At 59.2% G+C, this 26,405-nt stretch overlaps 2 protein-coding genes across 2 annotated transcripts in view; one reads left to right on the plus strand and one right to left on the minus strand.

Annotated features, from left to right (window-relative positions):
- Window positions 1–3,173, minus strand: LOC119710760 (atherin-like). The gene is made up of 5 exons (XM_038160160.1): window positions 3,124–3,173; window positions 2,538–3,076; window positions 1,484–1,561; window positions 1,226–1,318; window positions 1–686 (listed from the first exon to the last, which is right to left on the minus strand). Exons 1-5 carry the CDS (start codon window positions 3,171–3,173, stop codon window positions 421–423), a joined length of 1,026 nt encoding a protein of 341 aa, XP_038016088.1. The 3' UTR covers window positions 1–420.
- NUDCD3 (NudC domain containing 3) overlaps window positions 2,957–26,405 on the plus strand; it is a 26,109-nt gene continuing 2,660 nt past the window's right edge. Inside the window, exons 1-4 of the mRNA XM_038160373.1 lie at window positions 2,957–3,363; window positions 4,950–5,245; window positions 18,277–18,409; window positions 22,548–22,691. Coding sequence (XP_038016301.1) covers window positions 3,172–3,363; window positions 4,950–5,245; window positions 18,277–18,409; window positions 22,548–22,691 — 765 coding nt within the window. The 5' untranslated portion in view covers window positions 2,957–3,171. The remainder of the gene's footprint in view (window positions 3,364–4,949; window positions 5,246–18,276; window positions 18,410–22,547; window positions 22,692–26,405) is intronic.

Consider the following 26,405-nt stretch of genomic DNA (forward strand, 5'->3'; position numbering starts at 1 on the left):
ACCAGTGGCATCGTGGGGCACCCCCTCAGGACCCAGGGGACCCCCAGGCCCCGCAGTGGCACCCGTGTGAGTCTGCTGCCAGTGCAACACAACTGACTGTGCTGCTGCTCTTTATTTATAAACACAAACATTCTCCGAACACTCTGCTGCCTGCCCGGCCCTGAGCTGGCCCGGGCAGCTGCGAGGCGCCTGTGGCAGAGGGAGCTGCTGGGGCACGGCGGGGGCGCGGGGTGGGCATGGGGGTGCGGAGCAGCCTGGGCACCCCGCGGGCCGTGGGCTGCCCGGGGCAGCCGTGGGCACTCAGAGAGCTCTGGGGCGGCCCACAGCACCCATGTCCACAGAGATCTACCAGGCATCCAGAGCTCGAGGCGCCCCACGCCACCCAGCAGCGCCCCAGCAGCTCGCCTCCGCCCCGGCAGCTCACTTTCTCCTCTTCCTCCAGACATGGAGCACACAGCACAGCACCATCCCCAGCAGCATGGAGCCGAGGATGGCCACGACGCCTTCGATGCAGTACGTCTGGAAGGAGTTGGCATCCACAGCGTTGGAGTCTGCCCTGCCCAGCACGGCGTTGGCGTCGGCGCCGTCGTCCGCAGCGTCCGGCTCGGCGTCCGGCTCTGCCCCGCTGCTCCCGGCGCTGGCGGATCTCCTGCTGACAGCGCCGCTCAGCCTCAGGCTCTTCACACCTGGGGGACCAGCCGTGCGCGTCAGTGTGTCCTGCCCTCCTCTGGGCACCTCCCCAGAGGGCTGACATTGCCAACAAATGTTCTTTCCCGCTTCACTGGCAGCTCTGAACAGGGAATATCCCGTGGTGGCAACGTTTCCACGGCTTCAGGAGAAGCCAAGGCAGCTCCAAAGGCCTTGCAGGTCCCCACTCACTGGACCCTCTCTCTCCTCTCAGCTTTGCTAGCACTTTGGGGTGGCCTTAATCCAGTTCTTCCAGTGTCTGCCTCTGCTCCCTGCTCCTGGGGATTTTTCCCACGCACCCACAGTTTCTCTTGTGGTCTGGCCAGGGATGATCAGACTGGGGCAAGCACAGTCCCCGGGACTCAGCTGGAGACACAGCTGGCAGTACAGACTCTGGACTCCCCTCGCAGCTCACCAGCACGCACGTGGAGGGTCCCTCAGTGAGGGTCTGAGTGTGGGTGGGGGTCCTTGGGGTGCCCCTACATGCACCTGGTCCCTCGGCTGCCTGACTGTGCTGCTCGGGGCGACCGGGACCCACCTCCTACTATCACCTTCAGCTCCCTCAGGATCTCACGCAGCACTTTGGATGTCTCCACGGAAGATTGTCCCCTTCCATCTTGATACTCTGGACCTTAATGCAAGGAATGAAGCTGCGTTTTGCCCCCAGCAAACCCTGGGAGCAGCCCTCAGGCCGTGCAGCTGGTCAGGACTGACAAATGACCCTGCAGCGCCAGGGGAGTGCCAGCTCAGGGCCCAGCGTGGCACGGGCAGGCCAAGCCCGGCATCACCCGCACACCTGCTGTGCTCACGGCGCTCTCCCCGGGGCCGGGCCCTGCCTGGCCGCCTTCGCGCCGCGCCTCCTCCTCCTCCGGCCCTGCAGAGAGACACAGAGAGTCAGGGCGTCCCGATCCTGCTGCTGCTGGGGATCTGCAGAGCCCTGCGGCCCGGCTGACACCTACCCACGGCCTGTGCCTGCCATGGAGCCGCCCCGGCGTGCCGGGCCACCAGGAGCAGCGTGAGCGCCAGGGCCCACCGTGCCGGGGCCATTGCAGCCCCTGCTCCTGGTGCTGCTGCTCCTGCTGCTGCTCCTGCTGCTGCAGCCGTGGCACCAACCCGCACTGCCCGCCTGCAGGGCCTGCAGGGCCTGGCTCTGCAGCTCCAGGGGCCCTTTGTGACCTCAGGGGGTTCCAGCAGCCACCTTCTGCCATCTCCACGGCATCTCCCCAAACCCTCCCCAGCTGCCGGGGATGCCAGGCAGAGCCACCAGAGGTTGTGAGATGTGCAGGGATCCCAGGACGAGGGAAGAAATGAGAATCTTGACTCCATGTTTTAGAAGGCTGATTTATTATAATGTTATATTAAAAATGCTGTATTAAAACTATACTAAAGGAACAGAAAGGATTCCTCAGAAGGCGAGACAGGAACAGAAAGGAATGAGTAACAAAGGCTGTGACTGAGCAGAGTCTGGCCCAGCTGCATCCTTGACTGGGTATCAAGTAGAAGCACCCAACATGGGCCAACCAAGGAAGCGCCTGTTGCATCTCACAGCAGCAGAGTCATCATTTCCTTCCTGAGGCTCCTCAGCTTCGCAGGAGAAGAAAACCCCGGCAAAAGGATTTTCATAAAGTATGTCTGTGACAACCAGACCGAGCCCTTCCCCTGCACACGCAGCCTCTCTGCAGAGCTGCTCTAGTAAACTCTGCAGAGACCACCTGGGCTTCACCTGTGCGCACAGCCAGGAGCTGCTGGCACCTGGGGAGCACACCTGGGGGGCACACCTGGGGAGCACACCTGGGGAGCTCCGGGGGGCACACCTGGGGGGCACACCTGGGGAGCTCCTGGGAGCACACCTGGGGAGCACACCTGGGGGAGCACACCGGGGGGAGCACACCGGGGGGAGCACACCGGGGGGGCTGCGGGAAGCCCCTCCCGGAGCTCCGGGGCCCCTGAGGGCGTCAGGCGCTGCGGGCGCGGGCTGCCCCGAGCACGGCCCCAGGCTTGGGCGCCCCTGCAGCCGCGCCGCGGGAGCCGCCCCGGTCCGCGCCGCTTCCGGTGCCGCTGCCGGTTCCGGTTCCGGTGCCGCTTCCGGTGGCGCTCCCGGTCCTGGCCCCGCTCCCGAGCGGCGGCGGCGCGGCTTGGGCGCCCCCTGCGGGCGCGGAGCGGGAGCTGCAGCCCCGCCGCGGGGCAGGGCCGAGGGGGAGGGGGCGGCCGGGGCGCGGGGGACACGCAGGGCCGGGGCAGGGGCACACCGGGGACACCGGGGACACCGGGGACACCGGGCCGCGGGCGCCGGGCGGCCGCTGCTGCTGCTGGGAGGCGCCAGGAGGTCGCCGCGGTGCCGCCGGCGGGCCAGGAATGCCGTGGAAGCCTCAGCGGGCGGGGGGGGGCCCTCAGGGCGGCCGGAACAGATGAGCGCGAGGCGGGTTCCGGGCGGACCGGAAGTGCGGCGGGACCCGTTGCCGTGACAGCGGGCCCGGGGCCGCCATGGAGGCCGCGCTCACGGACATGTACGACCAGGCGCTGCTGGGCATCCTGCAGCATGTCGGCAACGTGGAGGAATTCCTGCGCATCCTCTTCGGCTTCCTCTACCGCAAGACCGACTTCTATCGGCTCCTTCTGCGGCCCGGGGACCGCCTGGGCTTCCCGCCCGGCGCGGCGCAGGCCATGGCCCTGCAGGTACCGGCGGGCCCGGGGGATGGCGCGGCCTGGCCTTGCCGTGGGCCGGGGCTGTCGCTGCCGCGGGGCCGAGCCGCACGGGCCGTGTCTCCCCGGCCGGGCGGGGTTCGGTCCGGGCAGAGCGGCGGTGCGCGGCGGGGTCGGGCAGCACGGCAGCCCCCGGGACACCGGCGCTGCCCGGGAGCGCAGAGGAACGCAGGAGAGGTGCCTTGAAGCGGGGAAAGCGTCACCCTCGTAAGAAAACGAGGAGCCCCGGAGGCGGGCGAGGACTGCGAGAGCCGGTGGGAAGAGCCGGGTTGTGGCATCAGCTCGGAGCTGGGCCCGAGCTCGGGTTCCTGTCCGCTGTCCCCTCGAGGGCTTTGGGGCTGGCACAGTGCAGGAGGGGCAGCGTTCCTGCCGTGGGGAGGTGCTAGGGTGGCCTCATGGCTGCGGCCAGAGGTACCAGCGTGTGGGGACAGTGTGGAAGGGGCTGGTTCCTCCTCACCCTCGCTGATGCGCTGACACAGCTCTGAGGCGTTGCTCTGCGTGAGCCGGGCAGGGCTGGTTCTCACCTCTGCCACACCTCCCCTCTGCTCGCTGCCTGGGGAGGAGAGCTGGGGTGAGCTTCTGTCCTGCTGGGGTTGTGCTGGCAGGAGCCTCCCTGGCCCGTGTCCTTTGTCCTGCACTCCCTGGGCCCGGAGGAAGACTCAAATCGAGCAGGTGTGCCACTCCCCTGCTGGAAGCGCCGAATCTGCCTCCAGAATATTCCTGGGAGACGAAGCAGGGCTGTGTAGGATGCTTGCACGCTTTTTGGAGCACGTTTACAGTGCCAAGCCTGGCAGGGGGGTGGGAGAGCCCGCAGGGGCAGGGTCAGGGTCTGAGTGGCCATCAGCCCGTGCTGCAGACAGCCGTGGGTCATTGCTGACCTGCAGCCTGCACTGGGCAGGCTGGGCTGGAGGCCAGCTGAGGGCTAGGATTACAGCTCCTGGGAGCACATCTTCTCCTGCACCTGTCTGTCTGGGCACGGCCGGTGCCAGCTCAGCTGTCCTGTGGCTGCTCCCGGGGCAGCTCATCCTGCCCAACCCTGCTTGGGGGCTTTGTCTGAGCCCAGGCTTGCCAGGGGTCCCTGGGTGAGCCCTGCCCTGTGGGGTAAGGGCAGGCTTCCTTGGAGCCCCCTCCCAGCCGAGAGCTGAATCTCACTGTTCTCCTTTCCCCTGGAGTAGACAGCCCTCTTCCAGGCTAGGGCGAGGCTGGCTCTGACAGCACAATCCTGGAAACAATTCCAAAATGCCCCCGGGGTTTTCTGAGGTGTGCTTGGTGGCCACTGGACTTCTCAAAGAGGCATCAGCTGTTTGTGTGGTGACTCAAGCAGCTCGGGGCAGGCGTGCCTGCAGAGACAGGAAGGGCAGGAGGGAGCAGGTGGCCCAGGTGTGATGCTGCTCCTTTCCATGCCTGGGCAGCCAGCAGGGCTGCAGGGCTGCTCACGGGGTTTGCAGGGCTGCAGCACTGCTCTCTGGGTTTGCAGGGCTGCTCTCTGGGTTTGCAGGGCTGCAGGGCTGCTCTCTGGGTTTGCAGTGCTGCTCACTGGGCTCGCTGTTTCCCTCCAGGCGTTCCGGGTGTTCGAGAGGATGGCCAGGCAGGACGACGAGAGGAGGCGCCGCGAGCTGGAGGCCAAGCTGAGGAAGAAGGAGGAGGAGGAGGAGGCAGCTGCCACCGCTGAGAGGGTGAAGCTGTGTCCTGCAGCTCAGGAGATTGAGGTGGAGACGACGGAGCACATCCCAGCAGCAGATGGCGGGGAGGCTGCGGGCATGCAGGAATCAGCTGCAGCCCAGGGTGCAGCTGCAGCCCCCAGCCCGCTGTCCGTGGAGCCTCCAGGGGCTGCTGCCCCAGCAGAGCTGCCCACGTAAGGGTCTCTCACCTTCTTCATGCTCCTGGCGGGGGGAGGCAAAGCCGTGGACAGGGTATCCACTGTTCCCTGCACGGCCCTTTTTGGGTTTTGGCCTTCCTCTGCAGGCACTCAGCCCTTGGGGAGCCCGTGAGCATTTCCCCTGCAGGCTTCCAAGGCCAGAGGCATTGTGTGACTCCCCACAGGAGGGCAGCAGTTGTTGTCCTGTGGGTGGTTCAGGGTTTCCCACTCTGCACTGAGCAGGGGAGGTGGCATATCCTGTACGTGGCCCCACAAAGCTGGGTTGGGCCATGCAGCTCCTCCACAAACTGGTTATGGTGAGCACTGTCCCTTTTCTGGCACCTGCTAAGGCTCACGAGGAAGTCCTGCAATGTTTTTGTTAGTGCTGGACTCCCAGAAGCTGTATGGGAGTGTGCAGGGACACCTGCAGTACCTGTGAGCTGTGCTGGGAGTGTGCAGGGACACCTGCAGTGCCTGTGAGCTGTGCTGGGAGTGTGCAGGGACACCTGCAGTGCCTGTGAGCTGTGCTGGGAGTGTGCAGGGACACCTGCAGTACCTGTGAGCTGTGCTGGGAGTGTGCAGGGACACCTGCAGTACCTGTGAGCTGTGCTGGGAGTGTGCAGGGACACCTGCAGTACCTGTGAGCTGTGCTGGGAGTGTGCAGGGACACCTGCAGTACCTGTGAGCTGGTGCTGGCAGACCTGGCCGTGTGACAGGCAGCTGCAGCAGCACAGGGGTTTGGAGCTCTCTAGAGGTCTCTGGCCCAGCCCTTGGCTCAGAGCAGGGCCAGCTTTGAAGATCAAGCAAGTGCTGAGAGTTTTCTCTTTAGTTTGGTGGCTTTCCAGCAGTGCCAAGCAGCCTCCATTTGTGCAGAAATGTCTTTGTGTCAAAGTCCTTCCACAGTTTCTGGGGCACTTCCAGTCTGGCTCTGCTGAGCAGCAAGGTGTGGGCTGCGGAGGGCCAGCATGGCCTCTCTGAACCACGAACTTGAAAGCAGGTCCTGTGCAGGCTTCACTCGTCCTTCCCTGGCATCGCTTGAGCCTGAGCCGAGGGTCAAACTCCTGTGTTTCTTTGCTGACCAGGTGGGGCAGTGCTGCTGTGAGCTGCCCGTGCAGACTGCATCTCCTGCTCCCCTCCCGGCTGTGCTCTGTGGTCAGAGCCATGCGGTGGCTGTGCCGACCCTCTCTGATCACCACGATGGTGCTGACCCAATGTGGGGCTTTGCTGGGCCTCGTCCCTGCTGTCCCACTGGTGCTTGCTGGGGAGGGAAGCTTGGGCTGGGGATCCCTCCTCCCAGCCAGTTTTGGACATGTCGTTGGGAAGAGCAGGCTGCCAGAAAGAGGTGGACCACTGGAAGAACCCCTGATCCTGTAAGGGCTGGGATGGCTGATGCCCCTGAGGGGATAGAGAACTCAGAGCTCAGACTTTGGGGCATATTCTGTTTTCCTTGGCATATGGGACAGTGTGAGCACCAAAATCTTGGGAGCAGTGGAATGATAAGTGGCAGGAGTGGAGAGGTTTGGTTGTTCCCCCCGGAGATGGCTGGGCACTCGAACAGGCTCTGTGTTCAAGGCTGCTGGAGCTCAGGGAGCATTTGGACAATGCTCTCGGGCAAATGGTGGGATTGTGGTTGAGGCTGTCCTGTGCAAGGCCAGGAGCTGGACTCGATGATCCTCGTGGGTGCCTTCCAGCTCAGGATATTCCATGATGTCATTATTCTGGGACAATGGTGGAGCCAGGTTCTGCAGCCTTGGCTGGAGGCCGTGCTGGAGAGGAGCCTGAGCTCTGGCCGTGCTGGGGAAGAGCCTTGGAGTGGCCACCTCTGGGGGAGGGGGAAAGGGGGCCAGCAAGGTGCCTGGTGAGTCACGTGGCCCAGTGGGAAGAGGAGAAAGGACTTGTGTGTAACTGATGTGCATCCCACGGGGTAAAGATAAGCCAGAAGCCAGAAATGAAATCATCTGCAATGCCTGTACTGGAGCTCTCTTGGTAAATGTGGATTGTCTCTGGGGCTGCCAGTCTGACCCCGATCCCTGGGCAAAATTAGCAAGTCAAAAAAAGCCCTGCCAGAGTGCACAGCAGAGGCCTGGGTGCGTCCAGCCCAGCTTTCTCCCAGTGGAGAAGAGAGGGAGAGGCTGGAGGCCCGCGAGCAGAGGGAGTTGGGCTGGGCTGAGTGCCAGTTGCTCCTGTCCCTGTGCAGGCCGCGTTTGCTGTGGTTTGCCCCGAGAAGTTTCACCTCAGGACTTTGGTTGTGGGGCAGCAGCTGGTGTGAGGAGAGGTCAGCTGCCTGAAACAAATGTCAGGGCTGAGGAAGGAAACTGGAGGGATCGGGAAGGAAGGTGGGGGCTTGTGTGAGTGCAGGGTTGATCTGACAGCGAGTGTGCTGGAGCCAAGAGGGATGGTTTCTGCTGTGTCTGGTGAGAGCCTGGTTAAAACTCAACCCTTGCGTGCGCCACCCTCTGAGCGTGTCCTGGCGCTGCTGCAGCTCGGCCCCTGTCAGACCTCACACTCGGGTGCTGTTCTGCAGCCTGCAGCTGTGGCATTGGACACCAAGCCCTGCGTGGCAGCCCTCCCCTGGGTGTTGCCACGAATAGAAGGTGCCTTCCGCTGCCTAGAGCTGCCACTGCAACTTCTGCCCTCCCCAACGGGCTCTTCTCTTGCTGCTCCCACCACCCCAAACTCGCTGGTGGGGTGGAGCACCTGCAGCCCCCTTGGTGCCTGCCCAGTTGAAACTCGTGGTGGGTGAGACCGGGGCGGGAGGCCCGGTCCCAGTCGCAGGAGCCTCGTGGTTTCCAGGCCGGGGGAGCGGGGTGAGTGCGGGCCCCAGCAGGGCAGGAGCCCGCGGATTGTCGCGGCGCTGTAGTTGGTTTCCGTGCCTCTGGGGGGCACTGGAGCCCCCGGAAAGGCGGTGGGGGCCGGGCGGGCACCCCCCGACACACTATTAATAATTTAACCAACTGCTTAATTCTCCACAGCCCCTTCCTTCTGAGCAAAACCCAGAGCTACCAGCCTGGCTACGAGGGGCGCATGAGTAATGCACAACTCTGGCAGCAGGAATGCAGAAAAGAGCTTAAACAAAAATATTTTCCATCTCCCTTCCTTCCCCCCGCCCCTCCAGCCGCTGGTGAAGAAAACCGCTGCCACTAGAATCTATATAAAAACTTGCTCATTCTGTCAACCTGACGGCTCTGGAAATGTAGGGCAGGTACCATCCCAGATCTGCCAGCTCCCATCAGAGCCTCGCGCTGCGCCCGGGTGCTGGGGTGTTGGTTGGGAACATCTTAGGAAGCACAGTGAGATGGTAGCAGCCGTTTCAGGCTCGATCCAGATGAATCAAGCCAGTTTTGCAGGTGTGGAGGTTCTCAGGGCTCGGTCTGGGGCTCGGCCAGGTCTCCCCAACTCCCTCGCCTTCCCCACTTGGGAAGGGCAGGTGAATCAGTTCCTCTTTGCTGCCCTGCATGTTGCTGTGCCAGATGGCCCAGCAGCAGCAGCTGGTGTAAATACTCCGCGGGCTGAGGTGTCGTTGGGGTGACACTCGTGCCAGGAGCCGTGCCGAGGGGGACAGAGGTCTCTGTGCCACCGAAGAAGCCAGGCTCCTGTTGCAGCTGCCCCAGTTGTTCCAGCTGTCCTTCCCCAGTGGCTGCAGCTCTCCTGCTGTCCCTGCCTTGCCAGGAGGGCAGCGGGGCACAGCCCTCCTCACACCTCTCCGTGGGGCTGTTCTTCCTCGCGTCGCAGCTGCACAGTCCCAGCTCTGGCTCTTCCCCCATCTGCTCCCAGAAGCCATCCTTGCCTGAGCTCAGCTCCTAATTTTGAACACCTCTGCTGCCCAGCACCCTCCCCTTCCCCCAGCTTGGATTCCATCCTGCATATATTTGCCACACAGCATTTAAAATAGAGCCTGGCAGCCCACGTGTGGCACTGCGCAGCCCGGCCTGTGCTTGTGCTTTATGACTTTGGTTCCTGGCTTCCCCCTGCTCCTTGCTTTCTCCCAGTGTGAACTGGGGGGGAAGCTCTCATCCCCCTGGCCTGTGAGTCCCTTCTCTTACTCCCTGTATGGGCAAGAGGTGGTGCCGGAGGCTGGGAAGGGCAGTCCTGGAAGCCTGTGCGTGATGGTGAATGTCTCACCCTCATGTGTTTCTCCCTCCAGCTCTTGTGTCTCTCCCAGGTGCTCCAGCCAGGTGTGCTCAGGATGGGGCAGCTCTGGTCTGTACCTTGGAGATCATCTGGGCAGGTGAGGTCTCTGAGAGGAGGATCTTTGGGTGTGGACAGCACAGCCAGGCCTGGAAGCAGGCCCACTGGGGCACGCAACACCGTGCCAGGTGGGGCCAGGAGGATATGGAAGTGCCTCAGTCCTGAGGAGGCCTTTGGCTGCTGCTGGGCACAGCAACATGCAGGGCAGAATGAAACCCTGGGGTCTCTGTGGCCTCAGCCATTTCCCCTCTGTGGTGTGGAGAGGAAAGGGGCAGCAAGAGGAGGGGGCTCCTCATGGCTCCCACTTTGTGGGGCCTTGAAGGAGACCCTTGAGGTGTTCTGGAGTCTGTGCCTGGGGAAGGGGCTCGTCTCACGCTGTGCCCACAGTGCCATTGTGCCAAGGAGGGGGGCAGACAGGCTGCTGCTGAGCAGCAGAGCCCTGGCCACGCCGGGTGCCCCCCTCACCTGGTCCAGGTGAGCCCCCACCAGGCTGGGCTCCCTGGCTTTGCTCTGCTGGGAGTGGGAGCTGGGGCTCTGCAGTGACCTCCAGGAATCCCTGGGGTACTGCGGGCTGGATTGAACTGAAACGCATTCATCTGGTGAGCTGAGTCCTAACATTCCAGCTCTCTCCTGAGACCCGCCACTCCCATTCCCAGAGCCCCTGGGGACCTGGAGTTAACCCGTTGTGAGCTGCACTGGGAGCATCCCTGGGATGACACAGCAGTGCTCTGGGAAATTTCCATGAGGCGCCTGTGTGAATCTAACTCAACTTAGCAACGGCTTGGCTTTGCTGGAAGCCCAGATGGCATTTTGTTGTGAGGTGCCTGCAGGATGGGCTTCCTGGCATGGCTGCATCCTCCTGGAGGTGCCGGGGACAGGAATTTCACTGCTGGTCACCCTCTGGGGGGGAGCAGGGCTATGAAGAGGAGCTGTTGCTGCACGCTGCTAACTTCAAGGCTGGTTTTGTTTGACTCAGAGACTGCGTTGTCCCAAGCTTTCTCCTCTCAAGCCTTTTCCATTCAGAAGGGAGGGGAACCCTTAGGTGCTTAGCAGTTTTGTCTGGGACTGTCCAGACCAGAAGCCAGTTAAACTGGTTTCCTTCCCCACTGCCCCTATGGGCTTTCCTGATGAGCTCACCTCAGAGTCCATGCTGTTTTTCCAACCTGACCTAGAAAGGAGCTGATCTTGATCCATATTTAAGGAGAATCTGTCCTGGTTCCGATTCCTCTTATGCACGTGGGGCTGTGCACAGGGAATTCCTCCAGCATGGCCAAGGCCTGTCATGAGCAGGAGTCAGACAGAGCCCAGAGAACGGCCTGACCTGATAGAGCCGAGCTCCATCTGGCCCCGGATCCTGTCTCCATCAGCAGCAGATGCTGGGGGAAGAGGAGAAGAACAGAATGAGCGGTGCAGTGATACTTTCTCTGTGCTTTCACCCTACCCTGATACATAGTGGCTCAGCAGCTTTCTAAGCACTTGGTCCTTCAGCCCTTTGGGGGGATTATTTTCCCTTTCCTGAAATCCCTTAGCCCTTTCTGGAGCAGCCCTTGTCACTCAAGCCTTTTGCAGATGATGAGGAACAGTCAGGGTCCAATTTTCCGGTGTTCTCATGGAGAACCAAGCCCCTCTGGTTGGGTAGCTGAGATCAGCAGCAGAGTGCCAGCATCCCTGTGCTGTGCTAAACTGCTAAGGCTTTTGGTTGCCCTACCAAGGTACTGAGCTCCAAAATTAGGTCCTGGGACCAAAAATAACTAAATTAAAACCTATAAAATTTTCTCTCAACAAGCAGAAAATCCCAGGGCTGGAAACCAAGGGACAGCATGTGCCCAATTCTTAGATAAAAAAGTAATCGCTGTTTGCTTGGTTTAATATTGCAGTGTTCACCTAAAGGGGCCTAACGTGGAAAACTACCTGGACTGGGCTGGGTTATGTTGGTGGTGCAGGGGTCTGGGAGGCCACCTTGTCCTCTATTCCCACAGCTCCATCCCTCTGGCTTCCTTTGGCCTTACCCCCCTTTCCCAGGGCAGCCTGGCTGGCTGCGTTAGGTCTCTCCCTCAGGAGATCTGTGAAGCCCAAGGTTGTGTAAGCTCTGTGCAAACAATGAAGATCCCAGGGGTCTTTTCCAGACGGTGGCATGTCCTGCTGTCCTTGACCTAAATATCCCAGCAGTAGTGAAATTTAGCCCCCTGGTGCCAGCACTCCAGCACTCTCCTGCAAGCCAGTGGTGGCATTTCAGCTTGCCTAATGTCAGTGAGCTGGCAATGTGGAACAGCTCTGTAAATAACTCGGGACGCAAAAGGGAAGGCTAAAAGCTCTCCTGAAGAAAAGAGCAAGGCTCTCCCCCAGCAGGGAGGGGGGCAGAGCATCTCAGTGGGGCTGCTGGGGGCTCCAGATGCAGAGGAGGCGGGTGGATTTGCTGGCTGGCTGCTGAGGAGAGCAGCAAAGGCATCGTGTGGGTCATGCCTTGGGCACCTGGTACCCAGGAGCCTTGGCCCCTTCCCACTGCGTCACCCAGGCTTGGTGACACAATGGGATCTAGGGGAGTGTGTCTTGATGGGATTGATTTTTGGTTGTTGGTCCCATCCTGGTGGTCAGTTGAAGCTCTGAGCCTTCCTGAAGGTGAGCTGACCTTTGAAGTGCAAGTCATATGAGGAGCAGCTGGGAGAGCTGGAGGGGCTTATCCTGGAGAAAAGGAGGCTCAGGAGGAACCTTCTTACTCTTGACAGCTGTCTGACAGGAGGGTGGGGCCAGGTGGGGATCTGGCTCTGCTCCTAGAGAAAAGGGACTGGAGAAAAGGAAACAGCCTCAAGTTGTGCCAGGAGAGGTTTAGGTTGGATATTGAGAAGATTCCTTCATGGAAAGGGCTGCCCAGCCCCGGCACAGGCTGCCAGGGCAGTGATGGAGTACTTATCCCTGGGGGGTTTGACAAACGGGCAGATTTGGCACTTGGGTACATGAGTTAGTGGCAGCCTTGGTGGTGCTGGGGACACATTGGACTTGATGGTCTCAGAGGGTTTTTCCAACAGAAATAATTCCATGATTCTGTGATCCTTGTGAGGTTGATGGTGGGCACTGCAGGCTTGAGCCTGGGCTGCACTTCCTGGCTGGGCTGTGCCTCAGGTTTCAGGGTGAGGGGGAAGGCACTGGCTTGCATTTTTCACGTTCTGTTTTTGAGAGCTGGATCACCAAGCTGCACAGTGCAGTCCTGGAGGTGTGTGCTGAGAACCCCAGGGATAATGGGCTATGGGGAACTGTTGGCAGGCTTCTGCCCACTTTGGGGGTGAAGAAGACTTTCCAAAACTGGATTTGGGTGGTTCTCTGGCAAACCAAACACACCTGGGTTGGAAGAAATCCTGAGGATTGGGAGGGCCCTGGACCACTGCTGCTCAGGGCTGGAGCTTGCTGCTGGACAAGGAGTGTCGGAGAGGATTGGGATGGTTCAGAGTGGATCCTGGAGCTTATTGACTGCAGTGTGACTTGAACTGTAAAGGAAGGGATTTGGCATTCAGCTTGCTGAGTGCTGTGCCAGAGCCCTCATCAGCTGAAGTGCTGGTACAAAGAAGCCTTTGTGGAGCCCTGGGTGCCTCCTGGACCCCAGCGAAGGTCTGGGAGCTGCAGCCTACGTTTTCCTACCCTGGCACTTCCCAGGCAGAGCCCAGAGACAGAAAGTGCAACTGTCCTGATGTTTTGATGCCAAAAGATGTTAAATCTGGAGGTGGGGGGGCGGCTCCTTTGCAGCTTGCTTGCAGAAGGACTGCAAAGCTGGGATTTTCCGTGCACACAGTCCCTGCAGCTTTGGGAATACAGCTTTCTGGTGAGGTTAAACCTCTGGCTTCCCTACCTGTTGCTACAGCATCCACACTGGAGCCCTGAGGAGCAGAGGGCATGCTTTACCCTCGTCAAGATCATCTTAGAAGCTGGTGTTTTTTAGCTTTGGCTGAAGCTTGGTAGCAGCTTTTTGGGGTGCACAGACCTTCCTGTAGCTTGAGGCACTTTTGGTTCTCATCTGAAGGGCTAGTAGGCAGAAGTTCTGGAAACCTGTATTCCAGTAAATCTGCATTCTGTTGCGTGTGCTGGTGTCTTTGGGTGAGCATGGCCTTTCTGCAGAATGGGCTCTGCCATCCCCCTGCCTGCCTGCCTAGCTGGCACTGCTCTGTGGGTTCTGCCCTGCTGGGCTGCCTGCAGCCCCTTTAGGGCTGGGAGGGCAGGATGCAGGTGTGGTGCAAGGTGCTTCCCCAGGAGGGAGCAGGGATTTGAGGTCGTGTGAATGCCTGCAGGCTGCCAGGGCTCTGACAGGCCGCCCTAGGTGGGTGACCCGAGTGTTGGCACAGCAGGAGGATGGTTATTGCTGACTTGGTGCTGGTTCCCAGCAGCCCTGTGCTGCCTGCAGCAGCAGTTTCAGGGGGACAGGCTGTGGGCTGCTCCTCTCATCCTTCCTCAATATCTCCACATCTGGCCTGACGTGTTTTCCTTAAAGCTGCCTAAATAATTCACCTTGACTAATAGCAAACAGCAGTGCCAGCTCTGGAGGAAGCTTTCTAGGAATGCCAGGGATGGGAGATCGGCTGCTTCTTGCTGTACTGGCCGCTGTGCCGTGGCGTGCTTGACTGCTAGATCCAGGCATCCTGGACTGACTTCCTGAGAGGGCAGGGATCCTGCCTTGGAAAGGTGAACTGCTCCAGGCTGACAGGATCACCTTCATTGAGTTGTTCTCAAAATCCCTAGAATTTTTTCCTTCTTCTTATGGGGGAAGAAAGAGGTCCATGGGCATTATGCCATATCAGTTCCCTCCCATGGCACTTTCCCACCTCTGCTCCTCATACTGCTGTGTCTTTTCTTCAACTTCTGCATGCTTGCACCAAAACTCCTCAGTGAGGAGGAACTCGGTGAGCTGCCCTGCTTCTTCTCAGCTCAACCAGCCAGATCCTTTGGCACGTGTGGTTCCTGCTCTTCGTTTGTGTCCAGCACTGCGTTCACGGAGTTGGTGCTACAGCTGTTGAGCTCCAAGGACAGAGATGTGTTCAGCTGACTGGCCACAGAGCGAGGATTGCTGTTGCCATTTCCACATTGCTCAGCTCGTCGTGCGTCACCAACCCACGGAGCTGGGAATCCCGGAGTAAGAAACGCCCAGGAATCTGGGCATGGGGCTTGACACGCGGCTCAGCCCTCAGGCATGTCCACAGGGACAGCACTGCCACCTCTCAGGGAGTTGTGTCCCCTGGTGTGGCTGCCCAGGGTCTCCCGTGTGCAGGGAGGGAGTGTCCCAGGGACAGCGCAGCAGCGGCTGCGCCATGTGGCTCTGAGGAGTGGGAAACAGATCGGCTGCTTCTCGACGGTGCATTGTTAAAGATTTCACCTCCCCCAAAATGACACATTGCGAGCAAAAATAGAACAAGACAGAACACATAGACCCACCCCCACCATCCCCACCACCCGGCAGCCAAGTGCACGCAGTGCCAAACCCTTGGGTTTAAAAGCTGGTGCTTTGTCACCCTCCCTCCCCTCCGTCCTGCCACCACCTGCCCCAGCCCAGCAGGCGTTCAGGCAGTCGGGTGAGTGACCATCACACCAGGAGCAGCCATTCTGGTGGGACATTGACCACCCAAGCCATGCTGTGTGCTGGGTCTCACCTCTCTCTTCAGCTGCTGGGTCTGGGGATGGGAGCAGGCACCGTGGTGTTGGTGCAGGAGGTTCTGTCACCCCCTGCACAGTGGTGCTCTTGAGACAACGTGACAGATGCCTTTGGCCAGGAGAGCCACCCCCGGCGTGGTGGCATGGCTTGGCCCAGCCTGCTGTGAGCCAGAGCTGTCTCCTGTGAACGGTGGGGGAAGCTGCCTCCCAGCCAAGGAGCAGGGTCCAATTCTGGAGTGCCACTGGTGTGTGCTAAGCACAGTTGGACCAGGCAGAGATCTGGCTGGAAAACGTCCAGGAAAGGAAGAGTTGCTCCAGGAGGTGGTAGAGCTGTCAGCCGTTTGTCAGCAGTGCCTAACAAGGCTGCGGCCTGCCTTCACCACCCTGGATCCTCCATGGCTCCAGAGCTGGCAGTTACACTGGCAGTGAAATTATCCAGGCTTCGTGAGTCCCCCAGTGATCCTGTTCAGGGGTACAAAGCCCATTGCATGGATTTTTAACACTGGAAACAGCTGAGGCAGAGGTTGGTGGTGTCTTGGGTAAACGTCTGGAGGGATTTGGACTGGGTGTTGGAGAGGAGAGGAGTGGAGAAGTGATGGCCCTGGAACTCACATCCCCAGGACGAGCAGCCATGGCTGGAGGGAGGTTTAGGCACTCTTCAGGGGGAACTTCTCCCCCTGAAGCTGGATGAGGGGCTGGAGGCTTGTGACAGTGAGTGATTGCTGTGTTTATCCATGCTGAGGCCGTGTGGTGTTTGCAGCTGGCATCTCACCGAGTGTGCCTTTGTACCAGTGGATTTCTCCCACCTTTGATGATCTGCATCTGGTCTCACGAGCCTTGGCTGGCATAAGCCCACTGCCTCCTCCCGCTCCCTTTTGAGTTTTCCCAGGAAAGGTCCCGAGGAGCAGGCCAGGGGAAACAGCCATTTGATGGCTCTTGTCCAGTTCTTTTGTGCTTGTGGGGAGCCACCAACACTCGGAACGGCAATTCCCAGCTTCCTCCAGGCGACTTGCTGGCAGGTTTGGGAGGACCCAGGTTGGGCTCTGCCTTGGCCAGCGTGGCCACTGGGTCAGAAAGCTGGGCTTCTCATGGGGGGAGGCTGCAGAGAACTGAAGGGTGGTGCAGGTAGGACTGTGGGGTGTCTAAACCCCCTCCATGCTGCCGCCCCTGAAGGTCACAGAACAGAAAGTAGCCCACGCTGCTTAGAAGGAAACACTCTCCTAGGAGGAAAAAAACCCAGCTGGGTTTAAAATCGGGTCAGGTTTGTCCTCTGGTTCACCGTGTGGCCTTGTGGCCAGCCTGGGGTGGAGGGCAGGAGTCCCATGAAGCTGTGCCGTGCCTGGGCAGGTGCCACAGCATGGGTAAATGTCTTATGAGGCCATTTAACCAGCCAAGCTGCCCCGGGCTCCACACCGACCCTGCTCCCTGCCAGGGGCTTATGCAGGCTGGTCTCTGAGACAGCCGTGCCTTGAGAGCCAAGCTGGGTGCCCCCCTGGGCTGTTCCTAGGTGGGGACCGGGGGCACACGAGACAGTGCCTGGGGCCTTGCCTCTGCATTTCAGCTCGTTTGCTTCCCACGGGGGTGAGCGCCGGGCCCCGAGGACCCTGAGGGGTGAGCAGAGCCCCTGGTCGCCTGCAGCGTTGGGCTTCTCCTCGCCCGCAGCCTGTTTGACTCCTCCAGTCCGGGGGCGGCTGGAAGCGACAGCTGGAGCCAACGCAGCAGCCCGGTGCGCGCTGCCATGCCAACCCTGTTTCCATGGCAATGGGCACCCAATGGGCGACTGCCAGGCGAGGCCAGGATGCCCGAAAAGCGATGCGCTGCCCCCCGGAACGGCCGGCCAGGCTGGGAGCCCGTGCACGCCAGCCCCAGCTGTGCCTTCTGTGCCTGGAGCGGATCAGAAGCACCCCGGTCCTCAGGTGTAATGGGGCAGGTGAAGCCCTTGGTGCACCCAGTGAAACCGTAGAGAAAAAAATGGGGAGGTGCAGCCACGTCGACAGCCCCCTCCGGCTGTCTCACAGCCTAATTTAATTTAAATAGATGGCTCTTACATAACCCTCAGGGCACCGTGCTGCTGGAGCCAGCCCCACCCCATACTAGTGAGGGCCCCCCAGCGTGGGGGTGCCAGGAAGGCAGCGGGGCACAGGAAGATGGGGTCCCCAAGCTGGCTGTGCCCTGGGGCTGCTCTTCACCAGCCCCCCCTTTATGTAAGTCCCTGAGCCCCATGTTTATCCAGCTCTACATTGAAGCCTAGGTGGGTATCAAAACATTTTAAAATAACTCTGCCTTTTGTTAGCACCACAGCTATCTTTAGAAGAGATTTGATTTTATTTGAAGGGCCTCTCTGTGAGGGTTCAGTGGAATAGATGCCTAGCCCAGCAGTTTAAAGGGATATAGGTGTGGTGATCTCCTTTCTTGTCTGGAAACACTGTATTGATTATTGCTTATCGATCTGATAAACTCCATCTTACCCCTGCAGCCATCTCCTCAGCTTTTCTGGCATTTCCACAGCTGGAAGGGGCAGTGTTGTGCTCAGAGTGTTGCTCATGATTCACTTGTCCAGGCACCCTGGGATGGCTCTTGAGGCATCCTGGTCCCCAGCTCCATCACCTCCACGTGAACAATTGCCCTGCTCATAACAGCTGGCAGTTTTCCCAAATGTTAAAATCAGGGTGAGGAGAACCAGTGCTGTGTTTTCAGGTCACAACCATAGGCCACCACCTCTGCAGCCGTGGCAGTGGCTGGGGGGACAGCTGACACCCAGCTGCCAGTGTCCCTGCTCCAGCTGTGATGGGAAGTGGAGGGAACAAGGAACTCCGCACTGGAGCAGAGGTGGCCAGGAAGGCGCCCTGGGCCCACTGGGGGCCAACTCTGCACCTTTTGGGCAGCCAAGCCATCCTGTGTCTCACCAGCTGTCCTTTCAGCAGCCTGACTGCTGCTGCAGCACACTGGGGAGACGGGACTGTGAACCACCCACAGTGGGCAGGGTGGCTGTGGTTCCTCTGTCCTGTGGCTGCTTGCTTGGACCTGCTGCCTTCCACAGAGCCAGCAGCGAGGGAGAGACTGGGCTGGAGCCCACCTTGGCTGTAGGAGGACCAAGCAGAGGCTATGGCCTCCCTTTTGGTTTCTTGCATCCTGTTCTCAGGCTTCCTGCTCTCTCCAGGCTCTGATCTTGCTGACATTTAACACGTCTCCCCTTTCTCGCCTCACAGGAGACAGGAGCAGTTCCAGACAAACCCCGACAGCTACAATGGAGCTGTGCGAGAGAATTACACCTGGTCCCAAGACTACAGTGACCTGGAAATTAAAGTGCCTGTGCCCAAGCACATTGTCAAAGGCAAACAGGTAAAGTGATGTGAGTGCTGTTTCTGTAGCATTTCCCTTTCCTTTGGGGTGCACAGCTTTCCTGGGAGACTGTGTTTTGTATTGAAGGACCAAGATGTGGTAGTGCCTTATTCCACACTGTGAGTCTGGTGAGGACTGAGATCACAGCCTGTCCGTGTGCCTGTTGTGCTGCAGTGTCCTCTGCTCCATCTCAGCTAGGTTCCCTGGCACCGCCTCGCCCCTTCTGTGCTTTTTCTTTCTGCTTGCACTGCCTGCATACTCACACGCGTGTTTCGGAGCCTGGCTGGGGATGGATGCCCTTCCTCAGTTGTTCCTCTGGCTCTGAGTGTCTTCTGCCTTCTGTTTGGAAGCAGGAGCTGCTGGAACGGCTCCTCTGGCACTGGGGAGCTGGATCAGGCACAGCCCCTGTGTGGCTTGACCTGCTCTAGATGGAAGGGAGCCGGCCTGGGGTGGAGGCTGGGGCCAGCCCCTCCCCCTGGCTGGCTTCCTGCGCTGAGGTCTCGCCTCTCTCTTTGGCTCAGGCAGGAACTTCCCTCTTCTGCTTGTGGTCACGTTGCTTTTCCTGTACCACTTCTGTTCCCTCCTGGTCAGGGACCCAGAAGGAATGTGCCCATGGCTGGCCTTAGTTGGACCTAGAACTCTTTCCCAAGTGCTGCCCTTCCCTTTGTATTTTTCCATTTGGGAAGCCTGTGCTCCCCCACCTCCTGCTCTCCTCTGCTTCCAGGGTGGCTGAAAGGAGCACGCTGGAGTTTGTCACTGGCTTCAGCCTACACAGCTCCTCAGCATGCCAAGGAATGTCACTGGCAGCAGCGGCAGCAGCCCGGGCCAGAGGGGTGAGGGGGCACACGGCTGTCACAGGCACAGCAGGGCACCAGCAAGATGCATCTCTCCCAGTGGGTCTCTAAAACAAACCCAGAGTGTTTCTTGAAAGGATTCTGGGGTGCCCAGATGGATATTCCATCCCTCTGCATCAAACTTTGATCACGATTCCTCTCCCTGACTAGGGAAGTTTCCTCCGTGCCAGGGAAGTTGTGTTCTTGCCAAAAACCCCACACAGGGCTCTGTCTGCTCCATCCTTGGCCATGGAGAGGTTCAGGAGCCTGCAGGAGCTCACAGGAGTGGAGACAGGATATGGTTTCCTGACCTTCCCTTGGTTCAAGACTGTGCCATGGCTGTGGAAGAGTCCCTGCACCTCAGAGCAGGCAAAGGGGGTTCAGGACACCCCCTTCCCCTGCCAGTGCCCGTGGCATGGCTCTGCCTGCCCTTGCCCCAGTACCTGCCCACGCTGCCCTCTTGAAGCAATTGGTAGTTCAGATGCTGGACTTCCCTTCTCTTGCACTCTTTTTCCTGGTGTTTTGTTCATCCATTCCTCTTGGGGCTCCTCTTGGCAGCTGACTTTCCATTTCCAAATGATTCTGTGTATTCCCAGCCTCGGGGGAATGAGAACAGACAGGCTGGGTCTTGGGCCAGAGCAGGAGGACTCAGAGCAATTTAAAAGCTCCGTGTACTTTGGACATGTTGTTCATGGGTACTTGCACAAGAGCAACATTCTCTTGCATTCAGACAACTTCATATTTTAAAAAAATTACCAGGTTTTTGGCTTCTGCCTGCCAAGGCAAGATTAAAAATTTCCCCATTTGGTCCCTGGGCTCAGAGTGCACCCAACTCTAATGCTGCTCACTGTCTTCCTTATGAGACTTTTTGGGTTTCAGGCTGTTGCCATGGCACATTTTGCTCTGGTGAGCTTAAGGCTTCCTTGTATGGAGCTCAGGTGTCCTTGGAGCAGGAATGGGTGATTGGGTAGGTGAGAGCATCTTCCCCCGTGGTCCCCCCCCTCTGATCTACTTGTGGGCGCGACAGAGGCCCATGGATCTGAGCACTCAAACGGAGATGATGACTCCAGGCCTCTCTCTTTGCTGAACTCAAAAGGAGACAAGCTCAATTCCTCCCTCAGTTTGTATTTGCTTGTTTGAGCTGCGTGGGCGGGCGTGGGCGTGCAGTGTGCACAGAAATCACTGTGGTGAAAAGGCCACAGCACACAGAGAAAGCTGGCTTTCCTTGGGGGCAGCCAGGTGTTCTGGGGAGCTGAGGTGCTCACAGCGAGCACATGGGGAGGGACGAGAAGCTTCAGAGCTGCCAGAGTACTGTGGGTTGCTCTAGGCCTTTCCCCAGGTGAGGGCTGTCCACAGGTACCACCTTGTGCACACGTGAGTCCTCAGACATGTCCCTCCACGCACGCAGGGACAGGGCTCTCCAGCAGGGCATGTGCTGCCCCTGTCCCTGCTCCTGGGGAGCTGGTGTGCTGGGTGGGACCTTCTTGCCAGGTGCAGGTAGAAGCAGGTGTTGCAATTGCTTCTCATGTTGTCTACTTGCACAGCAGAGTGGCCAGGTGAAGTCTTCCCAGATTGTGTATCTTCTCCCATTTGGGTTTCTCTGCTCCCTCTCCCAATGCGTTGCTGGTCCCAGAGCTGCCTAAAAGGTGTCCCTTGGCCCCACCTGGTATCTTGTGCAGCCACCTGTGAGTAAAACCCTCTCACATTTGGTTGTTCCTGTCCATGCAGAACCCACAGACCTGTGCCTTCCATGTCTCCAGCTTAGGAGTCACCTTGCCTTTTTCCCCTTTCTGGGCAGGCCCTGTCCCGTGCTGGGAGCCCAGCACCAGTAGCTCTGTCCCTGCACCCAGGAGCCTGAGCAGATGATGGTGGTGGAGGGCAGAGTCTCATCCCCCTGGCTCGTCTCTGCAGTAGGGTCAGCACTGGGCTGGAGGGAGCTGCTCCATGGAGGGAGCACCTCCTCTGGAGGTGTTTTCGTCCCAGGGCAGCTGCTCTTGCAGAGACTGTCCACAGCCACATGCCAGTGACAGCCTGCTGTCCTCTGCCGTCCTCGCAGAGGATCCCCTGTGAGCACGGTGCTGCTCCCAGCTCCCACTGGAGCTCAGTCCCACGCCAGCCTGGTCTGCGTGTGCTGGGCCTCCTCTGCTGCTGCCGGAGCACACAGCAGGCTCGGGGGCTGTACCCTGGTGACATCAGTCAGACACAGCCGTGTGCCCTCCCTGGCTGGAGCAGCTCTGCCTGTCTGCTGCCTGTGTGGAGCTAGTGAGCTGCTGGAAGTCTCCTAGGTAATGGATAATGTAATAACATTTCAAATGAGATCTGCAGAGCAGGAGGAAGATCTGGGGGAACTCTGGGAGAGAATGCAGGCAAATCTCACTGCAGTCTCCTCCTCTCGGGCCAGCGCTGGGGGCCCCAATCCTGCCCCTTCCCAGCCAGGTCCTCCCTGCATCCCCTGGCTTGGCGCGGGCTCTGCTGGCGGCACCTCAGCGCTGGAGGGGACAGGAGAGAGCATATGGTCTCCACAGAGACCGAGGGTACTGCGTGCCTCTCACAGCCTGCCTCTGTCTCCCCGGGGGACAGGCATGTCACCTGCATGGCAGGTCGGAGCAGGGTTCCCCATATGGCTGCTGTGGGCGGGAGCTGGCCCCGATCCTGGGGACGGAGCTGCCCCGGTAGCAGGGAGCCAGGAAGGCGTGCTGCAGCATTCCTCCTGCACGGGCCCCTCCTCACACACCCAATGGGAGGCCTGGGCTGAGCCCAGTGCTGGCTCCAGCAGCACAAGCAGAGCCAAGGAGCAAGCTTTCAGCATGGTGCAGCAAATAGGGGATGACCTGCTGCAGCCCTAGGGTAGGAGCCCCTGCACTATCAGCCCCTGCTCAGCTTTCAGGATGACACACACTCATGCCCAGCTTGTCACGGTGGCAGACAGGCACGCCCCAAAAGAGCTCTCTCACAGTGAGTGGATGTCCAGCCTTTGAATGCTGTTTGGAGGCCTGTAGCATTACTGGTCTTCTGTGAGGGGAAACTGAGGCACAGGGTAGAACCAGCTGCCTTGAATCCTTCAGGGGTCCCCCCGATTGCTGGGCTGTACTGCTTTTCCTTCCCTGAAGAGGTTCCCTCCCTCCTCCAAACTGTCGCTCTTTGCTATGAGAGAACAGTGGGATTCTCACCCTGCTGCTACAGGCAGGGCTGGAAGCTCTTCTCTCTCTCATCCCCCTGCAAGTGCACTTGACCCCAGACCCCGCCTGCACAGTGAGAAGGGAAGCAGGAGCCTTCCGGATCATTGTGTCTGCCTTTGTTTCCAGGTGTCTGTGGATATCAGCAGTGGTGCAATTCGTGTAGCAGTGCTGGAGGGAAGCAGCCAACACGTCCTCATGGAAGGGAAACTCACCCACAAGATCAACACGGAGAGTTCTCTGTGGAGCCTGGAGCCTGGGAAGTGCATTTTGGTAAGGGTGCTCTACCCCAGCTGTGTCTCCTTGGCTCACAGCTCTGCCACGCTTAACCTGGGAAAATGGAGCAGCTGGAATTTGAGCCAGCTCTAGATGTGTCTGGCTTTGCCCGTCCAACGTCTGGCTCCTGCTGCCCTTGCCTGTGTGCCGTGCCCTGCCTCCTGCTCCTGACTGGCCTGTCAGGGTGCAGGCTGGGCAGCACGACTGTCAGGCTGGGCAAGGGGTCCCCAGCTCCTGCTGAGGGTGGGCAGCCCAGCCATCACTTGAGGGTGGTCAAAAGGTTGAGTGAGGTCCCTGCAAGGGAGAGGAGCTTCTCCGATGCTGCTGGGCCATTGAAGGGATGTGGTAGTGGCATCCTTAGCCTGCCTTTTGTAAATATTCATAAACATCTTGAAAATTAGCTTGTCTGGGACAAAGGAACAATCCTGGAAAGGCATAAACCCGTTGAAGAGGAGGTGGCCCAATGGGTGGCTGCTCCACAGTGTGGATGGAAGTCTGGAAGTGCCTGGTGGGTGTTCCCAGCCTCAGCAGGGGAGGCAGCGTCTCCTCAGTGCCCGTCAGAGGCTGGCGATGGCGCGGGAGGAGCGAGGCTCCTGGAGTGGCGCGAGCAGCGTGGGGAGCACAGTGGGCCCATCACCCCCAACCCCAGGGCTGGGTCTTGCCTCGAATAGCACGAGGCTTTGTGAGGATCTCCAGCTGGCTGCCAACATATTGATGGTGGGATGAGATCTCGCTTGAAGAATTGTAAGGTAACTGGAGCAGTGAGTAATCCTCGCCCAAGAGCATCTCCTTTTTCCATGCGCTGAGTAGCCAGGAGTGGTTTGCGCCTCCTCCCCATTCATTCATCAGGGGACACCCACCCTTGTGGGAATGCTTCATTCAGCGCCTGGACGGGGCCATTGGGGTCTGTTTGGAGCTTATGGGGCATATTAACCCATTTCTGTGCCCCAGTTTGTGCATCGCTCGGTGTGAGCTCCAAATGCAGCAGCTGGGCTGTCTCCCTCCTGCAAGGTGCTGCAAGGTGCTGCCTGGTTTCCCTGTGGGACCCAGGGATGGCATTCTCTGGCAGGGTGTGGATGTAGCCAAAAACTCACCCAGTGCCAGCGCTGGGGTTGTCCAAGGAGATCCTGCCTGCCCTGGGGACTGCTTGGGGCACCTTGGTGGCCCTGTCCATGCTGCTGCATGTTGGAGGTCTGTGAATTGAGGTGATCCCTGCAGCAGAAGTTGGTCTTGGTGCCAAGGAGGTGGAATCTGTCTTGCTTGGTCCTGTCTGTCTGAAAAGGTCTCAGTTCTGTGCAGAGAGGCTGTTGAGTCCTGTGTCCTCTTGCAGGGCGTGTCAGGGATCATCAGGATCCCCGGATTCTTCAGGTGGCTGCAGCAACAGCTGTTTCAGTGTCCTCAGCCTCCCTGGCCTCCTCCCGGCTCCCTTCTGGGGTGCCATTCACGGGCGTGCCACGAGCAGACTCCTTCTCCCCCAGCTCTTATCCTGGGGAGATGTTTTTGCCTTACAACCCATCCTTGTTCTGCTTCCCCCATCGTGCCTGGTGTTCTTATTCATGTATCATCTTCATTATGTCACTGGCACTCCAGCAGCCCCAGAACTCCCCTCACCAGCATTCAGAGACCACTCTGCCTTCCGCCTCCTGCTCCGTGGAGCTCTCCCAGCTGGAGCCCAGCCTGACACCAACATGTTTCTCATCTCATCCTTTGGCACACCCGTGTGCACGGCAGCAGAATCCAGCTGGCATTGTTCCGCAGTGCTCTGCCGACGTGGGGCGGGGGCCTGTCCATTCCTCCTGCTCAGGTTTTGTCCCAGGATCGTGCCCCTGCCCGTGGCATGCTGCACGCTACTCTGGTCCTGGGTGTCATCCCTGTGCTCTCCCTTCTCTGTCACACCCGCTTGCTTGTTGAAAGTGAGATTAAAATAACCTCGCTGTTTTTAGCAATCCCCACTGGGTGTTGTGCACAACTCCTTTTGGTATTATTTTCGTTGTGGAGGATTTTTCTCCCATTCCTTCTCTTTTTCTCTTCCTCTCAGCCTTTGTTTTCCACACTTGGGCTTCTGTCAGCAAGTCCTGCCTTGAATGTTTGTTGCAGTCTTGGCTTGCCATCCTGTGAGCCTTGAGGGGACACAGTTAATGGTGCTCAGCCTGCCCTCCCCGTACTGCTGGGAGTGGCCTTGCTGCCTCCTCTGTCCCTCTGAACACCTCACAATGACTTCTGAGGTGACTTTGGCTGCTGTGGTTCCAACAGGAAAGCCAGCAGGTGGAGGTTTTCCTCCCAAGACCTACTTACACCCCCTGGGAGCATCTCCCCAGGTCTGACAAGGTATTTGGCATCAGAGAGGAAACCTTGTGCTGCCACGAAGCCCAGCACCCACAGTGAGGGGTTGTGACCTTCCCAGTAGGGTGTGGAGATGGGACATGACCCTGTGTCCATGCCAGTGATGCCTGTCACCTGCTGGAGGGTCTCTCCTGCTGAGTGTCCCACTGTTCCTGCAGCAATCCTCCTTGCACTCCATCATTACCCTGGTGCTTTCCCGGGTCCATCCCAGCGTGGCTGAGAGCTCCTGTCCTGGACACTGGCTGTGGCATGAGGACACTGCCAGCTTCAGATACAGCATGGGGGTATGCCTCCTGCAAGCCTCCCTCTCCTCAGGCCGCTGTTGCAGGGGCAGGTGGGTGTGTGAGGGCTGGCATGTGTGGGGAATCACCCAGAGACCTGCCGTGGCCTCTCAGCTCTCCCTTGCCTGCACCTTTGGGCAGCCAGAGAGCTGTGGGGGGAACCAGCTGCATCTCCATCACCACTGGCTCTCAGAACCCAGACTCTCAGCCAGGCAGGGGCTGATCCACAGAGGACATTGGCAGAAACTGTCCAGGAAAATGGCCTGTGTCTGTGTCCCCCATCCTGGAGGTGGGACCTGTCTGCAGCGAGTCCTCCAGTGCTGCCTTGAGCCACAAAACCACAAACTCCCATGAATAGAGCAGCCTTTGCACTGACCCATGGGCGTTTCATTTCAGAAACTGGGGCTCACTCTCACTTTGACAGCTTTCCCCCTGGAATAGAAGGATGAACAGATCACCTCAGGCAAGCTGCAGAGGTGTGCAGATGGTGGCAGGGTGCCAGCAAAGAAAAGGGGTTTGGTAGGGAAGGGAGGGGGGATGGATTTCCCATCCCCCAGTGCTCTGAGATGGCGTTGGGGTGATGCCTGAGCTCCTTGAATGCTTGTCTGTCCCTCTGCCATCAGGCTGGCTCTGCTGGGGATATACCAAGCCGTGTGTGCTTCGCAGCAATGCCATGGGAGCATGCCTTGTGCTGGAGCCCTCACTGGGGAAGCTCACAGCTTGCCAGCAGCACCGCGGGGTCATCCCTCGTGTTCCAAACCTGAGGAGCCTGAAGGGTGCTCCTGCTGCAAGTGTGGGCAGTCGGGGCTGCTGCCCCTCCCTTTCCTTTCTGTCTTAGGGTGACGTTCTGGGGGCTCCTCCACTCCCCCACCTGCCCACCCAGGGTTGGGAAGCCCAGGAGCAAACCCTCGGTACCTCTCCCTCCCCTCCGAAGGGGAACTGTGCAATTAAAAAGAGAACAAGCATGCCTGTCTAGCTGGAAAAACTAACGCCTTCCCCAAGCTGGAATATTTTACCGGCTCTGCTCTCCCAGAAGGATTAAACCCCAGCCACCCCCTCCTGTATTAATTGGTTCCTTTTCTTCACA

Source organism: Motacilla alba, chromosome 22 (genome assembly GCF_015832195.1).
Source record: "Motacilla alba alba isolate MOTALB_02 chromosome 22, Motacilla_alba_V1.0_pri, whole genome shotgun sequence".
Lineage (NCBI taxonomy): Eukaryota > Metazoa > Chordata > Aves > Passeriformes > Motacillidae > Motacilla > Motacilla alba.